The 21,378-nt window shown below is 47.9% G+C and overlaps 2 protein-coding genes across 2 annotated transcripts; both read left to right on the top strand.

The window, feature by feature from the left end:
* Positions 1-3,704: 3,704 nt before the first annotated feature.
* LOC144128008 (uncharacterized) lies at positions 3,705-8,331 on the top strand. The gene is made up of 2 exons (XM_077661054.1): positions 3,705-4,072; positions 5,193-8,331. Exons 1-2 carry the CDS (start codon positions 3,782-3,784, stop codon positions 6,204-6,206), a joined length of 1,305 nt encoding a protein of 434 aa, XP_077517180.1. The 5' UTR covers positions 3,705-3,781; the 3' UTR covers positions 6,207-8,331.
* A 5,420-nt stretch (positions 8,332-13,751) lies between these two features.
* Positions 13,752-20,185, top strand: LOC144128007 (uncharacterized). The gene is made up of 2 exons (XM_077661053.1): positions 13,752-16,258; positions 17,678-20,185. The coding sequence occupies exons 1-2, from the start codon at positions 15,968-15,970 to the stop codon at positions 18,893-18,895; spliced, it is 1,509 nt and encodes a 502-aa protein (XP_077517179.1). The 5' UTR covers positions 13,752-15,967; the 3' UTR covers positions 18,896-20,185.
* Positions 20,186-21,378: the final 1,193 nt, after the last annotated feature.

Here is a 21,378-nt window from a genome sequence, read left to right as displayed (position 1 = left end):
CTCGTCTGTTCGGCGGAAAGTTCCCATCCAACCCGGAGTCCGCCCAGGGGCGCTGCGGTCCTGTTCGTCTGTTGGGGAGCGGGATACGAACCCGCGGCGGCGATAAAAAATCAGTTCCGCTGGCCGCTTCTTCAGACCACTACGCCATCGCCACAGCTTTTCTTTAGAGCATGATATTAATTACATTGAAAATGTATTCTATTCAAATTAACTAAATTATTTACAAAGCTTTTAGGAAAGACCACGAAACACATACCAGAAAGAGCAACAGAGCACTAGACGAGGGGCAAGGCTGAGCACATCACCAAGGCGTGCCACTCGGGCTTAAAGTCGGCCGGTTCATACACTTCCCTCAGATATGAACAGTCAGTTGGGAGAAATCATCCTGCCTGCACGAACTGCGAAGCCCTCGAGCTTTCCTTGCAATGACGTCGTCTTCGTATCTTACCCGCGTTCACGCGTGTTAAACTGCCAGTTTGTCATGCTGTGGTTTAAAAAGCGTCGTCTCCATCATCTTTCATCCGTGTGCGTGGAAGCGTCATCAGACGCGCATGCAGCAAATCGCACGAAATGGCGGGAGATTAGAAGCACTTAAAATCAGGAGACCGGGTAATGGTAATTAGGCGATCTTCAAACTTTCCTTGTTCTGAGTCTATTCTGTGGTTAGCACTCGCTGCAATGGTCGTGGTAAACGCTACTGCATTGTTTTCTAAATATTATTGGCGCACATTGGTTTCTCTACACAGACGCGCTGTCTCATTTTAGCTGCGGATATAGATATCAATTAAATGCTGGATATATGTATGAATGCAGTGCGTGCCAGAAGTAATGGCAGAGTGATATTTTGGGGCTAAACTCGTAACTGTCTCGGGTTTGTCTCACGTATTTGAAATTTATTGAGATTTCAAATTTATTGAAATTAAGACAAAATACAATTGTCTAGGTGAAGACGGCTAAAGGTGACACATGAGGTCACCTGACTAGGCCCTAAACACCCTGAATTCATACAGCACAGTGTGTACTAAAGGCATTTCAACAAAATTCTGCAAGAGTATCGTAAGATATCACACAGCAAAAAAAAAAACACAGCGAAAAAGCATTACAGCAGAATTATACAGGAATACCGTATGATTCAACATAGAGCAATTAAAAAAAAGATTTGAGAAACAAAAACTTACTACAAGTAATTGAAAAAAGAGAATTACCACAAATGTGTTCCCTTGACAAAACAAAGAAAGATAACCAGAATGGAGGGGATGAATTTCCACGTCATGCTCGCGGTATTACAGGACGTGCTACGTCAACCGCTGTGGACGAGGGTGGCGCTGGTGAACACTCTCAAGGTTCGCTTACACCCAACAAGGATAAATACTCACGAGAACAGCAGATTGGGCAGCCGTCGCCGTAGCTCAGTTTTCGACTACTGTACGCGCGTTTTTCACTTGAGTACTTATGTAATGTTTCCAAAAAAGAGTTGTATAAGAATGTTGTGGAAACAATGCTGCCGATTCCCATTTATCGTTTACCGCACCGTGGAGGCCCAGGACAAGACGTCTTAAAACGATTAAAAGAATGCCGGTTAAACCAACCGTAAAAACATTCTTCTTTAATTTACATTGTAACACACTTCCTGTTAAGACGTGGCTGCATGAAAAGGGGATTTTCGTCCCATGGACGACCAACTGCCTACTATGCAAAAAGCCTGAAACGGTGGAGCACGTGTTTCTTGAATGTTGGGACCCAATTTTTCATTGGGATGTCCTCCAACGAACCGTGAAAAAAGATTTTCCCCTGCATCCATACGGCATCAGGTTTTTGCCGATCACAAACGAAGGAGGAGTGCCATATGATTTAATCGTGCTCTTGGGCCTCCACAGCCTTTGAAGGACACGAATGCAAGTGTGACATGCCGATGTTAATGTCCGTTTGGTGCGAGAAAACTGTATTGAAAGTGTTGTGAGCCTGAGAGAAGTGTATCGTGCGCAAGCTGAACCGCCCGAATGGACCTCTGTTCTGGACGACTTAGTTGTCTTGAGAAGATTTTAACCTCTCCCGTGTCAGCCAAGTAGGCTGCTGCTGTTTTTATCATTTCTACTTTTGTTTTAGCATGTAAGAATCGGCAATAAAGAAAAAAAAGTCGCCGTAGCTCACTTGGTAAGAGCACCGGACGCGATATTCGGAGGTCGTGGGTTCGGATCCCACCGGCGGCATGGTTGTTTTTTCTGCTGCTTTATAAGTAATTTTGTTTCAGCGATAGATTAATGTAAGTAATATTATCCCACTGTTAAGCACAACGCATAAAAAAATATCAAACATTCCCTTATGCACCTTGGCTTCGGTGACTGTTCCCCCCATATATATATATATATATATATATATATATATATATATATATATATATATATATATATATATATATATATATATATATATATATATATACACAAACGAGACTGAACGAGATGAGTTCTCCGCTCAACAACGGCTTCCGCACCGCACCCAAAGATGGCGCCACACACACACACACACACACACACACACACACACACACACACACACACACACACACACACACACACACACACACACACACACACACACACACACACACACACACACACACACACACACACACACACACACACACACACACACACACACACACACACACACACACACACACACACACACACACACACACACACACACACACACACACACACACACACACACACACACACACACACACACACGTGGAAGACCGCCGGACGCCGGGGGCCGAGATGGCAGCACTTTGAAGCGCGTTCAGAGGAATGAAAACAAAGATTGCAAAGATGGACGATTGCCCCGCCGCGGTGGCTCAGTGGTTAGCGCGCTCGACTACTGATCCGGAGTTCCCGGGTTCGAACCCGACCGCGGTGGCTGCGTTTTTATGGAGGAAAAACGCTAAGGCGCCCGTGTGCTGTGCAATGTCAGTGCGCGTTAAAGATCCCCAGGTGGTCGAAATTATTCCGGAGCCCTCCACTACGGCACCTCTCTCTTCCTTTCTTCTTTAACTCCCTTCCTTATCCCTTCCCTTACGGCGCGGTTCAGGTGTCCAACGATATATGAGACAGATACTGCGCAATTTCCTTTCCCCCAAAACCTATTATTATTATTATTATTATTATTATTATTATTATTATTATTATTATTATTATTATTATTATTATTATTATTATTATTATTATTATTATTATTATTAAAGGTGCCAAATAAAAGACGGAAACAGCTCACGGGGCAGAACCGAAGAGATTGTCACAAAAACTGACAGGAAACGGTTTTGTCTATATCGAGCAGCGCACTGGAGGATCTCCTTTGAGGAGCATTTCACTCTTCGTCATTGAATTGCAGCATACTATCATAATAATGTATTGCGCTGCAAGACAAAACTTACAACGGTCGCTGACGATCAAAAATTACAAAATTACCAAGACTATTTTTTTCCCCAGCTTAGTGACAGCGTGGCACTGAGATTGAACAGCTGCGTAAAAGTGTCATCAGTGACGGTGTAGAGAAGCATTATCACTGCAAACAACGACGACCTAATCGGCTCTCTTATCTCTCCATAGGGCGGAAAATGCGGCCTATAGCACTCTAGGATATGAAAGAGAGATATGTTTCGAGTCGCTAGCTCTACCTATGCGGCTGCCCTCTCGGAAAGGTGTATACAAGGTCAGGCTATGATAAAACACAGCCACCCTTTTGCGCCGGTGCAGTAGTTGGGGCTCAGAGCACAGCCATGCCAGACCAACGACTCAGGGTGCTGCACCGGTTCCTCGGTCACGTCACCGGCGTGAATTGGCGACCGACGCGGTTTGCCGAAGACGTGCCCACCAGCCGAGTCTGTGGTTTGTGCCAGATGATTCCGAAGAAAACAGTCCAACTTCCTTGTCCACACTTCCTCTGCGAGTCCTGTCACGCATCCAGTGCCGGGGGTGGCGGCGAAATTTGTCCCCTGGACCGGGACGCCTTCGACCATGATGAGTGCACCTGGAATCCGTTCCCCAATCGGAAAGCGCATGCCTTAAAGGTGAGTACGCAGAGCTCTGGTTGACGGGGGTTTAACGTCCTGAAGCGCCTCAGGCTATATGAGGGACGCCGTTGTGAAGGGCTCAGGAGATTTCGACACCTGGAGTTCTTTAACATGCACTTACATCGCACAGTACTCGGGCCTCTAAAATTTCATCTGCATCAAAATATGACCGCCTCCACCGGGATCGAACCCGCGTCTTTCGAGTCAGCAGCCGAACGCCATAACCACTCCACCACCGCGGCGGCACCCAGAGCTTTGCTTGACCTCTTGAGACTAGGACGACGGTGCGGGCTAGGAGGGCATCCACGACGAATAATTTCGCCCCAGCGACACATGCAAACACAAGTCGACACACGAGCGCTGACTTCTACCTGGCCAGACTGCTCACTTGGGAGTCAACTCTCCTGTGACAACTTGTGTTTGGTACGCTGGAAAGAGCGCTTGAAGACGACGACAGGACGAAGAACCACAAGGACGATTGCTCTTTACAAAAATTTATTCCTGAAAGACCAGGTATTGATAGAAAACCATGAAAAGCCGCCGCGGTGGCTCAGTGGTTATGGTGCGCGGCTGCTGACCCGAAAGAGGCGGTCGAATTTCGATGGAGGCAAATTTCTAGAGGTCCTTGCACTGTGCGATGTCAGCGAAAACGCGGCATGTCGCATGGGGTTGAAAGTGTTACAATATTCTTTTCTGCTGTCTGCAAATTGGCCAAAATATGCGCGAAGAAGGAGAGCCAACAGGATGATGGCTTGAAAACTACTAGAAAAAACTGTTGCGGTTTGTATGGAGAGCCGCTGGAAGCACAGCGTAACCAATTTGTTTCCTTGGTGGCAGTGGAAACTTAATCTGGAAGTCATGACAAGAAACGCGAGCGGGTTTGCTCTACCGCCTGGATATATCACGTGGTATATCTCTCAGTACCGCAGGATGATCGTGACCTTTGCGTGCTCGTTGGCCTCTTGTAGCAGCCTGCGACAAAATGTAGAAAAGTGAAGACTGTTCGGTTCACCACGCGTGAACTGTCACTTTTACGTCCCTGTCAGTTCTTCGTCCTATATAGGTGCGTTTAGGTAAACCAAGCTTCTGCAGGCTTTTCTTCTCTTTTTTTTTCAAGGCCCACTGCTGGAATGACACTCATGGCTGCGAGTTCGTGGGCACCATGGATGTTGTGCTGCGGCATTACGAGACTGAATGCACCTTCCACGTCGTCGAATGTCCACAGTGCGGCGTTGGAGTTCTACATGGCGACCTTGCAGCACACTTCGCGGCTGGATGCTGTAGCGGTACCCCCTTAGCCCAAACAGAGCAGTCATCTTCGCAAGACAACTCCCTTACTATTCAAGACGTGGGAGCAACCGTCGAGGAATTGAGGGCCCTCAGAATAGACCCGTGCTACGACCAGCTGCTTTCGCTTCAGAGCCAAATAAATCAGCTCATGGAACAGTCGGAGAGAGATGCTGCACGCTTGCAGGAGACAGTTCGGTTGCTGACTGAGTCTGCCGATACTATAAAGCATCAAGCGTCTCTTATCGCAGGCCATATGTCTTCGATGGTTGCGCAGGTACATCAGTCTCGGGGAGGTGCAGAAAAAAGCAGAGATGGCGTTAATGAATCTGCAGCCTTAACATCGCCCCAGTCTTGGCTCACAGAAAAGATGCTTATTCTTCGGAAGCTAGAAATGCTCGCTAAGTCTTCGTTAAGTGCCCTGCAGCAGACAGGACAGAGCGTTGAGTCATTCATAGACCCAGTCACTATTGTTAGGAACAAGTGCATCCGGCTTGTTACGTTTGCTGGCGTAGAGGCCGCTGAACCTGAACCTCTGTCGTCAAAAGAGGGACTGGTGGCCCGAGAATATCAGTTTCAACTGAAAAATATAGGTGAGGCTTTGAAGGTAACTAGTGCTGATTACAGGAGGTGGGCAGATATAGTTATATGGCACAGGAGGGACACGTATCTCGAGATTGTCGTCGAAACTAACTTTGAAGTTTTGGCTCTGAACATCAGGTGCTTCGGGCTCCTTGAATCTTCTCATCTGATGTCGACCCGGTGCGGTGTGGAAGTGCTAAACAATGACCCTGCGAAGAATCGTGCCATGCGGAAATTCCCACAAGTATTCTCACTAGACTGAAACTCTTGTGAATGCACATTCATGACGGAAACTGAGCCTCTCAAGAACAAGGGATTCCTCCAAGACGGACACTGAGAGTCAATTTGTCCATAGACGATGAAACGGCTGACGAGTTTCATACGCGAACGACTTGTAGTCGGAGAACGTCAATGGGATTGAGCATACCTGGAAGATGACGGAAAAGTTACCGAAGTAACGGGGCATTTCTGGAATGCTACTCCGAATAAAAAAAAAGGAAAGTGGTGTATCACAGAATGAAGAGGGAGTGCTTTGCGGAGGCGGTGTCACAAGACGTTGAGATACAGGAAGGAAGGTTTCCGTTCTGAGTGTTTCTATTATAAAGTGCCATGTCATGCGAAATGAGAATTCACTATTATAAACGAAACCGGCGTAATCAGCGTATTCTCCGTGTCGAAAATTGACAGTTCCTTCATTGTCCACGTTCAGACGGCAAAAAATTTAGAGGACACTATTTCACATGATGTGAATGATAGCGAGGACTTAGCGTTACCGAAGTAGGTGTCGCTGCACAATGATTGCGGAGAATGTGTTCGCCAAAGGTGAGGCCCGGAGGCTACTTCCATTGGTGCGTAGCGTAGCTTGCCTACCGGAAAAGCGCTCAGTCCACAGCGTACGGTATGAGTGCGAACCAACCGTTGCGGAAATAAATGGAGTCCGCCTAATACATTCCTGTGCTTGTGTGTGTGTAGATAATTGAATCTATTTTTGATGACCTAGTTCCCTGATGATATATTAGTCAAATAGGAGAAGAATAATATACAGACCATGGCTGGCAAATAAATCTCTTGGCACTGTGAAATGGCATTTCACGACATACCCCCTGACAGACCTCTCCTTTGGAATGTGTCTAAATTAGTGTGCTTTACGCAAACAGCAACAACACAAAGACAAAAAGGGCACGAAAAAGCTTATACTCACTTTATTCAGCTCTATATAGCCTTTATTAGTGCGTATGTCGACTTTTGAATGGTGTTCTAGTACGTGTTAGGGTAGTTGTCAAGCAGGGTAGCTGTCTAAACGCAGCGTAGCGTACCTTTCACGTACCCGCAAGAAAACACAAGCAAAATTATCACACACTCTTGTAGCGCTCACTAATGATCTCTCACTACTTCCATTCGTCTATCGCCACGGCGTCTGGAAGAGACTAATCACTCCAGCATGGTGTCGTTTTGGGGGAGTACTTCGTACGTTACGAAATAAAATACGATCTTACCTTCGCGAACCCACGCCAACGAGATCGGCACAGTTTTCGTGTCTTGAAGAGACACGGAAACCTTTCCACTTTGGCACAGACACGCAACATCCTACATCAACTGAACCCCATTCCCAAGCCGCAATTGAAGAATAACGTAAGCAGTTTCATATGAAGTAATTTCGACTCCTCCGTTTGCCTGGCTGGAATGTCGTTCCATCGGCGTTCGTGTTTTTGTAGCGCTTACGCGTCGAGAGGGCAGGCCCCTCCATGATCCAGGAGGATGATCCCATGGTACGATTCACATAACGTGTGCTAACACGGTAACAGTACCATCTGTCGGGAAGCACCTGGCAGAGAGGGCAAGTGGAGACAGTGCGACATATCTTCTACGAACTGCGTTGGTCGCAGGTTGGTGCCGCTGAAGAAGCCTCGCAGCTAGAACAGAGCGCCTTTCCCCGTGTCCGGCATGGTGCTATTGGCAATGCTAATCGGCGCCAACGACAGGCGATTTATGACGGCCAGTCTCTGAAGTAAGATTCTGGGGGGTTAAACGTCCCAAAGCGGCTCAGGATATGACGGACGCCGCAGTGAATGGCTCCGGAAATTTCAACCACCTGGGGTTCTTTAACGTGCACTGACATCGCACAGCACACGGCCTCTAGAATTTCACCTCTATCGAAATTCGACCGCCGCGGCTGGCGTCGAACCCGCGACTTTCGGGTGAGCAGCCGAGCGCCGTAACCACTGAGCCACCGCGGTGGCTTTGAAATACTGCACCCAATAGCCCGTACGTTTTTTTTTAATTTTTTGTCAATATGCTTCGGAATTATGCAGTGAGGTTTCTTTTCTCTCAATTATTATTTTGTATGAAAGAGAACCGAGCAAATCTGTAATTACGAGAGGCGCCTTCGAGACTTCTCAGCCTGAGATGTCCTTGTGGTAGAGTTTTCGTTTGTACATGCTCAGTAGACACACAGGGAGGTGTGAAAGATTTACCTTTTCTTTTGCCTATTCTGTCAACTCATTTCATTTCATTTATTTCATCCTTAAAGGCCCGAAGGCATTACATAAGGAGGGGCTGACAAATGGTTTTGTGTATATGCACTCATAATGAAAACATACATTCAACTCAAGGAAGCGAAATGCTTCCTTTTATCCTTTGCAAGACAAAAAAAAACATATAGTGCTTGAGGAAGTAAGGGTGATATTTATTTGCGTTATGCCTGCACATTAAAACTTTAGAAGCTAGGTACGAGAAACCAGAAACACACTCGATAAATCAACTGGCTTTTTTTTTCATTCACAGTAATAATAATAATAATAATAATAATAATAATAATAATAATAATAATAATAATAATAATTGGTTTTGGGGGGAAAGGAAATGGCGCAGTATCTGTCTCATATATCGTTGGACACCTGAACCGCGCCGTAAGGGAAGGGTAAAGGAGGGAGTGAAAGAAGAAAGGAAGAGAGAGGTGCCGTAGTGGAGGGCTCCGGAATAATTTCGACCACCTGGGGATCTTTAACGTGCACTGACATCGCACAGCACACGGGCGCCTTAGCGTTTTTCGTCCATAAAAACGCAGCCACCGCGGTCGGGTTCGAACCCGGTAACTCCGGATCAGTAATTCACAGTAGTCATAACCGGGTTTTCTGCGGTACTATGGCTTGAAACGATGTAAGGTGAAGTCTGATGAGCAGCACGACACCGCCGCAGGCGGAATGTCTCTAAGTTATTTTTCAAGCAGCACTTTAATTCTGGCTATTTTATCTCCATGCCGCCAATTAGGTCTAGGCGATATAAAGGTGGGGACACAATGGCCGGAACCGTCGGAAGATCCTCTTGTAAGCGTCATGAGATCACTCTTCGACAAGCTTGCCCATTCTCGCGCGTATCTTGAACATCATCATCATCATCATCAGCCTTACTACACCCACTGCAGGGCAAATGCCTCTCCCAAGTCTCTCCAATTAACCCTATCCTTTGCCAGCTGCATCCACCCTTTGCCTGCAAACTTCTTAATCTCATCCGCCCACCTAACCTTCTGCCGCCCCCTGCTACGCTTACTTTCTCTTGGAATCCACTCCGTTACCCTTAAGGACCAGCGGTTATCTTGCCTTCGCATTACATGCCCTGCCCAAGCCCATTTCTTTCTCTTGATTTCGACTAGGATGTCATTAACCCGTGTTTGTTCCCTCACCCACTCTGCCCGCTTCCGGTCTCTTAACGTTACACCTATTATTTTTCTTTCCATGGCTCGCTGCGTTGTCCTTAACTTAAGCTGAACTCTTTTCGTTAGCCTCCACGTTTCTGCCCCGTAGGTGAGTACCGGTAAGATTATGCTGTTGTACACTTTCCTCTTGAGGGAAATTGATAAACTGCCACTCATGATCTGCGAGAATTTGCCACATGCGCTCCACCCCATTCTTATCCTTCTAGTTATCTCCCTCTCATGATCAGGATCAGCTGTCACTACCTGCCCTAAGTAGACGTATTCCGTCACAATTTCTAGGCTCTCGCTGCCAATTGTGAACTGTTGTTCCCTTGCTAGGCTGTTGAACATTACCTTGGTTTTCTGCATGTTAATTTTTAGACCCATCGATCTGCTCTGCCTGTCTAACTCATTGATCATGATTTGCAGTTCACCTCCTGAGTGACTCAGCAAGGCAAAGTCATCAGCAAATCGCAGATTATTTAGGTATTCTCCATTTATATATCAGTAGGGTAAAAACCGGCTCCATGATTAATCGTGGTTGGCTTTTTCTCGCTCTTTATTTCCTTTCCTTGATCGTTGTCTCGTTTGTTTGCCGCCACCATACGCAGAAATTGTGGGCTAAAGCTTTTTTGAACGGGAAAAGTCTTATAAGCGCAATTTTTTCATATATATAATTTTTTTCCCATATATGTGACAATAATAGTCAATATAGCCGCAGATCTCCCGTCGGCAGGCTTGCATTTTGTTTGCCATTAATGATTTTTTTTGTCCTCAAAACCGTTCTCTTTTGGTTTTCTATGGTAGTCTTAACAGCTCTATGCGATCGATCAAAACACTATAAAAGAAAGGTTTTGCTATATATCGGAATAACGGACCATTACCTTCCATAGTTTTATAGCAGCAACTTAGAGTTTTGCAATATTCAAAATTTTTGTCCAAGAAGGTTGGACATGTTTGCGTTCTTCACAGCGAACCCGGTCTTATCCCCGCGTTGTAAAAAAAAACAAGTTTATGGCCTGTATGACGCCTTTGCTCTGGACAATGGTCGGCTGGAAAAGTGCCAAGAATCAAGTGCCGCGCGATAGCTCCGTACTACTAGGTATTCGGGTCAGCCCCAGCCAGTACCGCCGCCGCGGTGGCTGAGTGGTTACGGCGCTCGGCTGCTGGCCCGAAAGGCACGGGTTCGATCCCGGCCGCGGTGGTCGAATTTCGATGGAGGCGAAATTCTAGAGGCCCGTGTATGTGCGATGTCAGTGCACATTAAAGAACCCCAGGTGGTCGAAATTTCCGGAGCCCTTCACTACGGCGTCCCTCATAGCCTGAGTCGCTTTGGGACGTTAAACCCCCATAAACCATAAACCAGCCAGTACCGCTAAGCCGAGCAGCCCTGCTATGTTCAGCGCTGCAGCAACTCGGCCATTCTCTATACTTTTTACGTCAGTGGTGACATCAGCGCGTTAGTTTTTAATGCCGAGAGAAACATGTCACGTGATGGCATCCAAGCGAACTTGAAGCGCTTGTCTCAAACTCCGTGTAATCGCTTCTCCGTCGGCGAGATAATTTTTGCGTGACTTTGTTTCTGCCGGCGAAGTTTCCCGCTCTGCCTATAGAAGCAACTGCGATCACTTCCTCTTTCCTTAGCGGCGGGATGCTCAATTCCTCTACGTTGAGGTTGAGGTGTTGAATGCTATAGGTTGGGTTAGCCTTGCTTTGTCTGCCGGCAATTGCTCCACCGCAGCGTCCCTTCGATATTAACAATGCCGCATCTACCCCGCTAAGCGCACAGTCTCTTATAATCGCACACATTCTCTCCCGCAGTCACCAGCTATGCACACAATCAATCCACACAGTTCACATCACAGTCCACTCCAGAAGTCACCATCTATGCACATAATCAGTCACACTAGAACATAGGCCATTGTAGTGCCACACTCCATACACACATTCACTCACAGTATAAAGCAGACCACTCCGGAAGACACCATCTACGCACACATTCAATCACAGTAGGCCATAGTCCGTTCCTGCTGTCACCATTTAAAAACAAGATCCGTGTTCTGCAGAAATGTTAAAAGAAGGCGTGTAGCCTCCCTTCTGCATGCCTGGTTTCCACTCGGGTAGACAATCCTGCACTGTGCTGTGACGTGTTCCTGTCTTCTTGAAGGAAGCGAACATCACATGCCTTTCCGCGTTGTACTCTGGGCAGTACATAATATAATGTTCGATATCCCCGCACACACCACATAAAGAGCAGAGCGGAGACGATGCTATGCCGGTCTTATGCATCCATGCAGGAGTGCGAGCAGAGGCCGTGCGAATTCGATGTAGAAGGGTCGCCTGAGATCTTCTCAGTCCCTTGGTCACACATGGCTTGTGGGACGCACTCCACAAGGTACTGAAGTGATCGAGCACCGTTTTCCTGCAGAGACTTTTCCCATCTTGAGGTGCTTTTTTTGATGCAATCCTTGAGAGAGCTTTATGGGCGAGACTGTCTGCCACCTCATTACCGTTGACTCCTATGTGAGAGGGCACCCACTGGAAATGTAGAATAAAGCCTATGGGGTTTGAGTTGGGGAGATAAGTACGTTCTCCCCACTCAGTCGCGGCTGACACGGTTCAAAGCCGCCCGGACCCCACCCCGTGATCGCGTACGCTACCGAGCGCTCGCCGACCACGGCGGGCCTTGCTCTGGGGGAACAAAGGAACGACACATTGGCTGACACAAACAGGCATTTATTGCTACAGAAACAATAACGCCAGCTAGCAACAAGGTACGCTAATGAATCGAGGGCGTCCGACTCACCAGCAAGGTTCCGAGCGAATGTTCGCCCGCGCTAGGGCAAGGGATATAAACTCCGCAGGCCGGACGGGACGAGTACGGGAGCCTGTCTCCCCGTCGCTTCTTCGCCCCGCCGGCGAAGAGCGGAGCCGCGAGCGACGCGTCCGATCGCGGCGATTATCCCAGCCGAAGAGACCCCATCTCCCGCGGGCAGGCTTCAGCAGTCTCCCGCGCAGCGACGCTGGCGCCCTCTCTTGCCAGTTAATGTAACTGGCAAGGGAACGCGCTCATCCTCGGGGTGAGACGGCTGCTGCACGGTGCCTCGCGGGAAAGCAAACTCAGGGGGCTGCAGGGCAGGTCCCCACAAGCCTCTGCTGTGCAGATTCTGCACCAAGCGCCGAGAGCTTAGAGACAAGGCGTCAATAGAGAATCCGCACTCTAACCTCTGAAGGGCAGATTTTGAATCAGTTAGGATGACAACAGGTTGAGCCGGACAAGACCCTACGCTCCTGACTCCGTCATTATTGTTCTGATTATTTCGGCTACTGCCTAGATCTGTCTATAACAGATCGCCTACCTTAACTGTCTTGTCAATGTGTATAATAACATTGTCCTCATTGTCTCTAGGATGTATATCTGATTTTCGCCTATGCGTAGACTCCGCCTGTAGTCACCTGTTCCAGCAAGACTGCAAAACATCCATGCTGCAAGCGGCGGGTTCTCTCGTCACTGACCCCGTTTCCTTGGCGGTGGTCAAGCTGACTTCTTCAATCGTGCGCGTCTCATATTTTTCTCGATGTGGAGCTACAGCGCTGCCTTCCCATTAGTTTTGCATTCCCGGTCTAGAAGGTTTGCAAAACTGTTGGTGGGGCTGAAAATTATTCAATTATTTTCCCGGTGTCAAACATATATGAATAAAATATTCAAAATTTTTGACTGCTGAGAGCATATCACAAAACTACTTTATCAGAACGGCGGTGGCACATCCTGGTTCAGCATATTTCATTTGCATCTTAGTTCTATGTCATAATTAGAAGTGGTTGCGGACGTGTAACGGTAGAGATACTGTTCTACAACATTTTTTCCCCTCACAAATTTCAGTTCTTCGCAGGTCTGGTTTGACGCGTCATAGCTTCCACGTTGCCAAAAACAATACAAAAAAATTGGCGGTGTTTTAGCTTTGGTTAAATCTGGAGAGATGCGATAGCTACAGCTGGCCGATTAAGACTTGGTCACGTGGCCAACTACGTGATCAGCCACGGCGCCGCCAGCTGCTCCACACCACGTGACCAACCACGTGACAGCGTGGCGGCGCCGCCACGCTGAATGCTCGAAATGCTACCGCAATGTAGCTATCGCTAGAAAATAAATTCTTCATCCACTTATGATACAAGAAATGAAATGACGCTACCAGCAGGTTGCTGGACGATGGCTCCGGCTCGACTATAGCTACACAGCTACTGCACTAAGGCTGAGCACGTAAGGTGAAATACCTAGGTCAAAAGCGGCGACAGTCAGCTTATAGTGCGATCTCGGCGATAGATACAGCGGGAGACTACCGACAAAGCAAAAAAGAAAGGAAGTTTAAAAAAGAAAAGCACTGCTTTCGCATGTCCTACTCGGTTGAACTATATTAAATCCCTGCCATTTTTTTGTCATTTTTCGCTCCTCAACGACAGAGTAAGGACGGCCAAGCAAAACAAGGTCACTTGCAGGGACACAGTGCGTACATAGTAGAGATGCGCGTAATGACAGGATCGCGCGAAATGATTCGATCCTTTTCCGGTGAGAGGCCGCTTTGCTCAGCTCCGAGTCGGACACATAATCCCGGGTTGTGACAAGAGGCCTAGAAGTCGCCGAGCGCCACGGGCTCATGGCCACTAGATGGGGCTATACCCCACACCATCTGCCACTTTTGTCGACGGCAATAAAGTTTATCCCTGTCCTCCAAAGCCGAACGCAACGTGGTTGAACGCCAAGTGGAAAGCCGTGGGGCAACGCCAACCGCGTACACATCCGAGTACAGGCAAGTCATCCCAGATGCCGACTTTATTCCTATCCAGGGTTGACGAGTATATTGGCGCGTCCGAGAGAAGAGCGGTGCCGGAAATCGACGCAATGCGCGAGAGCACCTCGCTTAATCAATACAATTTTGACTACTCATATATGGCGGCATGTTGTGAAACACGGCCCATACTTTTGGCGCTTTCATTCTGACATTTTGGCAAAGTACTCCTTCTTTTAGCCTCGTTAGCTCAGGGGGAGAAACACAAGTGCAGAAAATGTAAACCTCATAGCTGGCGCATACTGCATAATAGCATTGCATGGAATACACGCAGAAGCTTCCGCAACACGTGCTGAATCCCTAGCACACAAGCGACTTCATCTGCTTTACCTGTTTGAAGGCACTAAACCTGTTCATTAATAGAAGACTCGAGATGGTGACCTGGCAGTAATGGAGCAATAAAAATTGGCGGTGGTTTAGCTCTGGTTAAACCTGAAGTGACGCGATAGCTATAGCTGGCCGAGTGGAACTTGCTCAGTTCAATTACAAAGTCTGTCTTTCGCCGCTCTGTTTCGCTGGGCGTTCCTTCTTCATCTTCGTCCCACTTGACACGGCGCATGCGCACAGCTGTGGCAGGTCGGTTTTGCCGACAGCTCCGCACCACGTGGCTGGTAACGTGCCGCCGCCACGCTGAAGGCTCGAAATGCTACCGTAATGAAGATATCGCTAAAAATCCTTTACAAATGCAGGCGGAGAATGTGTCCTCAAATCTTATTTTAGTGTACTGGTTATGGTTTATGGGGGTCTAACGTCCCAAAGCGTCTCAGGCTATGAGGGAGGGATACCGTATTGAAGGGCTTTCGAAATTTCGACCACCTGGGGTTCTTTAACATGGACTGACATCGCACACTACACGGCCCTCTAGAATTTCGCCTCCATCGAAATTTGACCGCCGCGGCCTGTATCGAACCCGCGTTTTTCGGGTCAGCAGCCGAGCGCCATAACCGCTGAGCCACCGCGGCGGCTATTCTAGTGTAATAAATTTCCAGAAAGTGGAACACAAACGCTAGAAATATAGCACGTGAAAACTTAGTGACTGCTCAGAGAGCCGCAACTGAGCTTAGGCGAAGGCCAATGCACTGTATAGTACGCCAGGAGTTCGAAAAGTGGAGGGATGTCCACAAAGTCAAACTAAATACGGCCGCGTTATTTTCTGCAAATGGTCGTCTGCTCCGCGACGCGCTGCACCACAGCCGTGTACGCACGCCGCACTACATTTTCCACTGCTTTTGTTATCGAGGACAGCGAGAGAGGGGGGACATCACTTCCTCTGAGCGCACATCCTGGTAACCCCAGCGCGGCGAGACACATATGCGAGAACAGCGTCCCGAAACCGGAGAGCAGCTGATATATGTGATATGTTTTTCATGTTGATAAAGCCTCGCATGCTGAGATGCGCACGCGAAGAGCTCGCGCTCGGCTAAGCTGATAAGACAGCCATCATTTCGCGCTGCTGTAGGAGTTGTCGCTCAGAACTCAGCCATGCCAGCGGCGAACTCCAGGGTGCTGCACCGGTTACGCGGTCACGTTGCAGGCGTGAACTGGCGACCGACGCGGTTGGCCGAAGACGTGCCCACCAGCCGCTTCTGCTGCCTCTGCCAGATGATTCCCAAGAGGACAGTCCAACTTCCTTGTTCGCACTTTCTCTGCGAGTCTTGCTTTGGAGCCAGCTCTCAAGATGGCGGCGGAATTTGCCCCCTGGACAGGGAGGCCTTCGACCAGAACGAGTGCTCCTGGAGTGCCTTCCCTGATCGGAAACTGCACGCGTTGAAGGTGAGTACACAGTGGTTTGCTTGATATAAGCGCTTCGTCCAGTCGTGTCTCGTGTTGTGATTGTAAAACACAGCGCATTTGTACTACAGCTATGGAATACCCACTAGAGTTGTCGCCTTGTCTGCTTTCACCTCATCGGACTCACCACGAGGCTGCAGCTTGCGACTTGCCGTGCACTGCACCTGTTCGAGGACCTCTCCCGTGTACGATCTGAAGCAGTGACGAGTTGATTTCGTGTTAGGCGAACATCATGTGGCGCGGAAGCTTTATGTTGTTCTTTTCTTGTTAATCGGCCGAAAAGTGGCAATGGTGAATGTGCCAAGCGCAGGTCAGGAGGTCGAAATCCATCAAGAGCCCTTCGCTATACCGCGTTCCTTAGAAGCCACGTGCAACTCTGAGAGGTTAGGCCTCATTCAAAGAGACTAAATTAGCTTTAAAAATAGTTGCATCCGTCATGGCTCAAACCTGTCACACGGTTAGTTCGAGAACCCTCGAACCGATAGTCTATCTAGTCAAATGCTATTGAGCTCTGCTACACGTGCAGTTTCAATTGGGATCCAGTCAGTAGTCTATCGAGTCAATGCAGCAGAGCGGAACTCTATCGAGATTTCAAGGTTCTTCGAGCGTTGCCCAAGGTTGCTAGCTTTCCTTCGAGGGGTGCCAACGCGCACTTTCATGCACGATACGTTCATGGTGCACAAGCATGAATAAAAAAATATTCTCGCAAGCTTTAATGCAAGCAGCAAAATATTAACTTATACACTAATTTGTACACTGCACCGCTCTGGCTCAATGCGCTTTGATTTTGTACTCTCCATCGCAGAAGACGGAAACGCCTTAAGTATCGTGCTGCCAGAACGTTACGAAACTGTGACAGCAAATCGTACAAAATCAGTGTCTTGCAAGAGAGCGCAACTGCCATTTAGTAACAACTAAACACCTCCCACGACTCCAAAAAAGTGCATATCAACATTGTTTTGATTTATAAAAAAATAATTTGCACAAAACTGAATGTAGCGATTGTGGCGTCACACAAGCCTGGCGAGAGCCACGAGAATCATTTGAATGGTCAGTGAGATTTGCGGTGTAGCAGTGACACAACTAATTCGAGTTCAATAGCGATTGAAAATCTCGAAGGCTCTCACACGGTCACCATTGAAACTACAGTGTAACAGGGGTGTAAGACTGCACTCCGGCAGTCTTATGCCGGGCAGCCGGAGGATGATTGTGAAGTCTGTGTGGTTCCTGTCGTCTTGATATCGAGCATGTCAGCAGCCTGTGGCTGAAGATGGAACGGTCGAGTGTGTTCGTTTTATCAAACGTAAACTCTGCACGTTGATGTCCATGTCAACACTTCCTACCATAAAAGTTAGAGGCAAACGAATCTAATGAGGAAAATATTGTTGCTTTCTGTTTAAGGTCCACTGCTGGAATGAGGCACGGGGCTGCGAGTTCGTGGGTACCATGGATGTCATCTTGAGACACTACGAGACTGAATGCACTTTCCACACGATCGACTGCCCACGGTGCGGAGATGAAATCCTGCACAAGAACCTTGTTTCACACTATGTCACGGGATGCAGTGGCGACACAATCTTAGGCACGACAGAGCAGCCATCTTCGCAAGACAACGCACTAACTATTCAAGACGTGAGAGCAGCTGTCGAAGAAATGAAGGACCTTATAAGGAATACGTACCAAGATCAGTTTCCCGCTCTTCAGAGTCAAATGAATCAACTGACGGAGAAGTCAAGGAGCGATACCACGCGCCTGTTTGAGGCTGTTCGTGCGCTTACTGATTCTGCCGATACCATAAAAGATCGGGTTTCGCTTATCGCCGGCAACATGTCTTCGACGCTTGCGCAAGGCCACCGGTCTCGGGGACATTCAGAAGAAAGCAGAGGAGGCGTTCCTGAAGCTGCAGCCTTACCATTGCCCGCGTCTTGGTGCACAGAGAAAATGCTTATTCTTCGGAAGCTAGAAATGCTCACCAAGTCTACACTGGGTATCCTCACACAGTGCGCACGGGACTGCGAGCCGTCGAACCGAACCATGTTTGTTAGGCAAAAACAGGTCCCGTTTCTTGCGTTCGATGGCGTAAAGCCCGCTGAACCACTATCGTCAGAAGATAGACTGGTTGCTCGAGAATACAACTTTCAATTAACAAATGCAGATGATGTAATATATCATGAGCCGGACTCCTTGAGGAAAAAGTGGGCAGAGACAATTGTGTGGCACCGGAGGGACACGTATCTTGAGCTTGTCGTCGAAAGTTCATGGTCAGCATCGGGTGGATACTTGCATCTGACCTTGAGGTGCTTCGGGCTCCTTGAATCTTCTCACCTGATATCGTCCAGGTGCGATGTGAAAGTGCTACACGACGACCCAGTGAAGAATTGTGTCATGAGGAAATCTGTTCCGGCGTGTTTACCAGAACCAAACTCTTGTTACTGCACATTTTGGACGGAAATTGAGACTCTAGAGGACGAGGGATTCCTCGAAGACGGGGAACTGAGGTTTAGTTTGGTCATCTACGATGAAACGGCTGAAGAGTTCCAGAAACGAACGACTGATCGTCTGAAAGATCCGGTGTGGTGTGAGATGTGGCGACAGGCATGGACGAAGAGAGAAAGTTGAAGTGGTGGCAGGAAGAAAGAGATATTTGGACTGCTACACCAAATTATAGGAAAAGGTGTTTGATAGAAATGCATAGAGCGCTCATTTAGGATGCGATGTCATAAGACGACGAGCTACAGAAAGGAAGGCTTCCGTTCTCAGTGTTTGTGCTGAAAAAAACTCTATGCCATGAAAAATGATAAGAATTCATTGTAATGAACAAAAACGGGTTAACGAACGTTTTCTGAGTGCCGAAATTTGATATTTCTTTCATTGTATAGCTCCAGATTGTTAGAAAATGAAGGACGTACTCTTTAGAATAATGTTAACGACAGCGAGAACTTTGCGTTAACGCAGGGGCCGTCGCAGCAGAATGATTGCGTAGTGTTTGCGAAAGGTGAAGCCCGAAGGCTACTTGCCTTGGCACGCAAAGCAGCTTGCCTGCCGAGACAACGCTCACTCAGGAGCTTACAGTATCAGTAGGGAACAATTAACCGATGCCGAAGTAAATGGAATAAAGCTGATGCATCCCTGTACTTGTATCTATGCGCCTCTGTCTAGTTGAAATAATTTACTTTGTGATCCCTATTTGATTGTAATTGGAATAGCCAAATCCAAATTTCGGCAGGATAATGAATTCGCTGGCGCCGAGAAACAGCATACCACGACATACTCCATGATGGAGTTCTCCTCTTGAATGTGCGTGAATTAGCGTTTTTTACGCAAACAACAACAGCACAATGAGAAAAAGGGTATGAAAAAGCCTACACTCACCATACTCAAAGCTATTGCCTTCATTAGTGCGTACATTGACTTCTGAATAGTGTACGATTACGTGTCAGGGTGGGTTGTCAAGCAGCGCAGCCTTCAAAACGAATGGCTGACTATAGAGTGGTTACGCGGCTAGTAAAAATCACCTAGTTTTCTTTATATGTTCTGCTCATTAAATATCGCGATAACTAAGATGTCAAAGAAGCTGGACCTATTCCTATGTCAGAGCATGGCACTGCGCACCAAATTAATTCTATTCGGAGATGGGGTAGGTTTCAATTTGAACTTCAGGAGCTGTGGATCTACCTGTACAAGCCTGATTGGTCTGATACATGTATTGTATTACATTGATAACAGCCCAGCATGAAAGTAATGCCTGTGTTGTGGAGTTTGGGGAGTTATTTCTCTACTAAAAAGAGGCCACCATCATTGGTTTCAAAGGAACACTGGGATGACAGTGAAGTTGGCCTGTATCGATAGACTGCGGCACTCTAAAGACCAAAAGACCACTCCCACTATGACCAGAACTTTTAAAAGCGAAAAAAGGCCTAAAAATTTGAGCGGGCGGGGGAAGAGGGCGGGGAGGGGGGGCACTAAGCTGCGCCTGTAAGGGTATGACGTGGCAGCGGATCCTCTTGGTCACACAGACAACGACACTGTCTCATTTTTCACACTCACAGGCATTATGCGAAAGCGCACCCGACTTACATATAAAGACCCGCTTTAACCAAGCCAGATGCGGTTTCTAGGAAGTGGCGATCTTCAAGAAGTGCAGGCGGCGCCGCAGTCGAGAAAAGACGACACCAGTAAAGAGGACTCTGTGTGTGATCAGCCTGGGCGAATTAACAATTATCCTTGAACACTCTGTCGTCTCATGACGTTTCATTGAAGGTGAACTCCTAGGTTTAACTATACACTTTATATAGCCGTGGTGTAATACACGCAACCGATGACACAATGCAAACGTCCGCCGTGCAAGCGGAACCGTACATGATTGTTACCCCACTTCAGGACGTTTCAGCGGTTCGAGGTCACCAGCGCGGAGTGCTCCTACCCGGTGGAAAAGGTAGAAAACTGCAGGCACATCTCACGTTTACTGTTGTATATTTAAGGTAAGCAGGGCTTTGCGAAGCCAATGCTCAGCGTATAAAGCTTGTGGAAGTTTCGGGGCCAGTCTACCGCCCCGCACTACCCCTCCGCGGATGCAGCGTCTTCGCTCGCTAACCACGGAGGGGTTCATGCTCGAGGAAACAAAGGGAGGGACGACAGAGCGTGATCATTTGTATGCACTTTATTACAACTTACAAATAATACACAGAGCGGGCGAACAATCACAAGACGTCAACGATGCATTCCTCGGAAGTAGAAGGATACGCAAGAAGGGCTCAGCGGCTGGGGCGTATTGGGACTGGAGCATCTTAGCCTGCTGCCAGTGTTGCGCAGAGTTGAGTGATGAATCGGTCAAGGCGACGGTTAACCAAAGAATCATTTATGTACAGTAAAAACAAGGGCGTTACATCATCGGCACACGGGTCGAGAGCACAACGGGCTCGCACAAGGGGCACGGCGATGGGCCGGGATAGCGTCTCTCTCGCTTGATGTCTCCGTCTGCTCCCCATCTGACTGCTCCTGACCGGCGCGGCTCGCTTTTTATAGCCTCCGCTTTTGATAGCCGTTCAAACCCTCCAAACTCCCTTCATGCATACTATAAAATTCTGGCTAGACCTGTCACC

Source organism: Amblyomma americanum, chromosome 4 (genome assembly GCF_052857255.1).
Source record: "Amblyomma americanum isolate KBUSLIRL-KWMA chromosome 4, ASM5285725v1, whole genome shotgun sequence".
Lineage (NCBI taxonomy): Eukaryota > Metazoa > Arthropoda > Arachnida > Ixodida > Ixodidae > Amblyomma > Amblyomma americanum.
This window is presented reverse-complemented; position numbering and strand designations above follow the sequence as displayed.

What these genes read in the sequence shown, in the direction of transcription:
- LOC144128007 (XM_077661053.1), top strand. Translation starts at nt 15,968, where the DNA reads ATGCCAGCGGCGAACTCCAGGGTGCTGCACCGGTTACGCGGTCACGTT. An exon ending in GGAAACTGCACGCGTTGAAG is followed by an intron (nt 16,259 to 17,677) that starts GTGAGTACACAG and finishes TTTCTGTTTAAG; the next exon opens with GTCCACTGCTGGAATGAGGC.
- LOC144128008 (XM_077661054.1), top strand. Translation starts at nt 3,782, where the DNA reads ATGCCAGACCAACGACTCAGGGTGCTGCACCGGTTCCTCGGTCACGTC. An exon ending in GGAAAGCGCATGCCTTAAAG is followed by an intron (nt 4,073 to 5,192) that starts GTGAGTACGCAG and finishes TTTTTTTTCAAG; the next exon opens with GCCCACTGCTGGAATGACAC.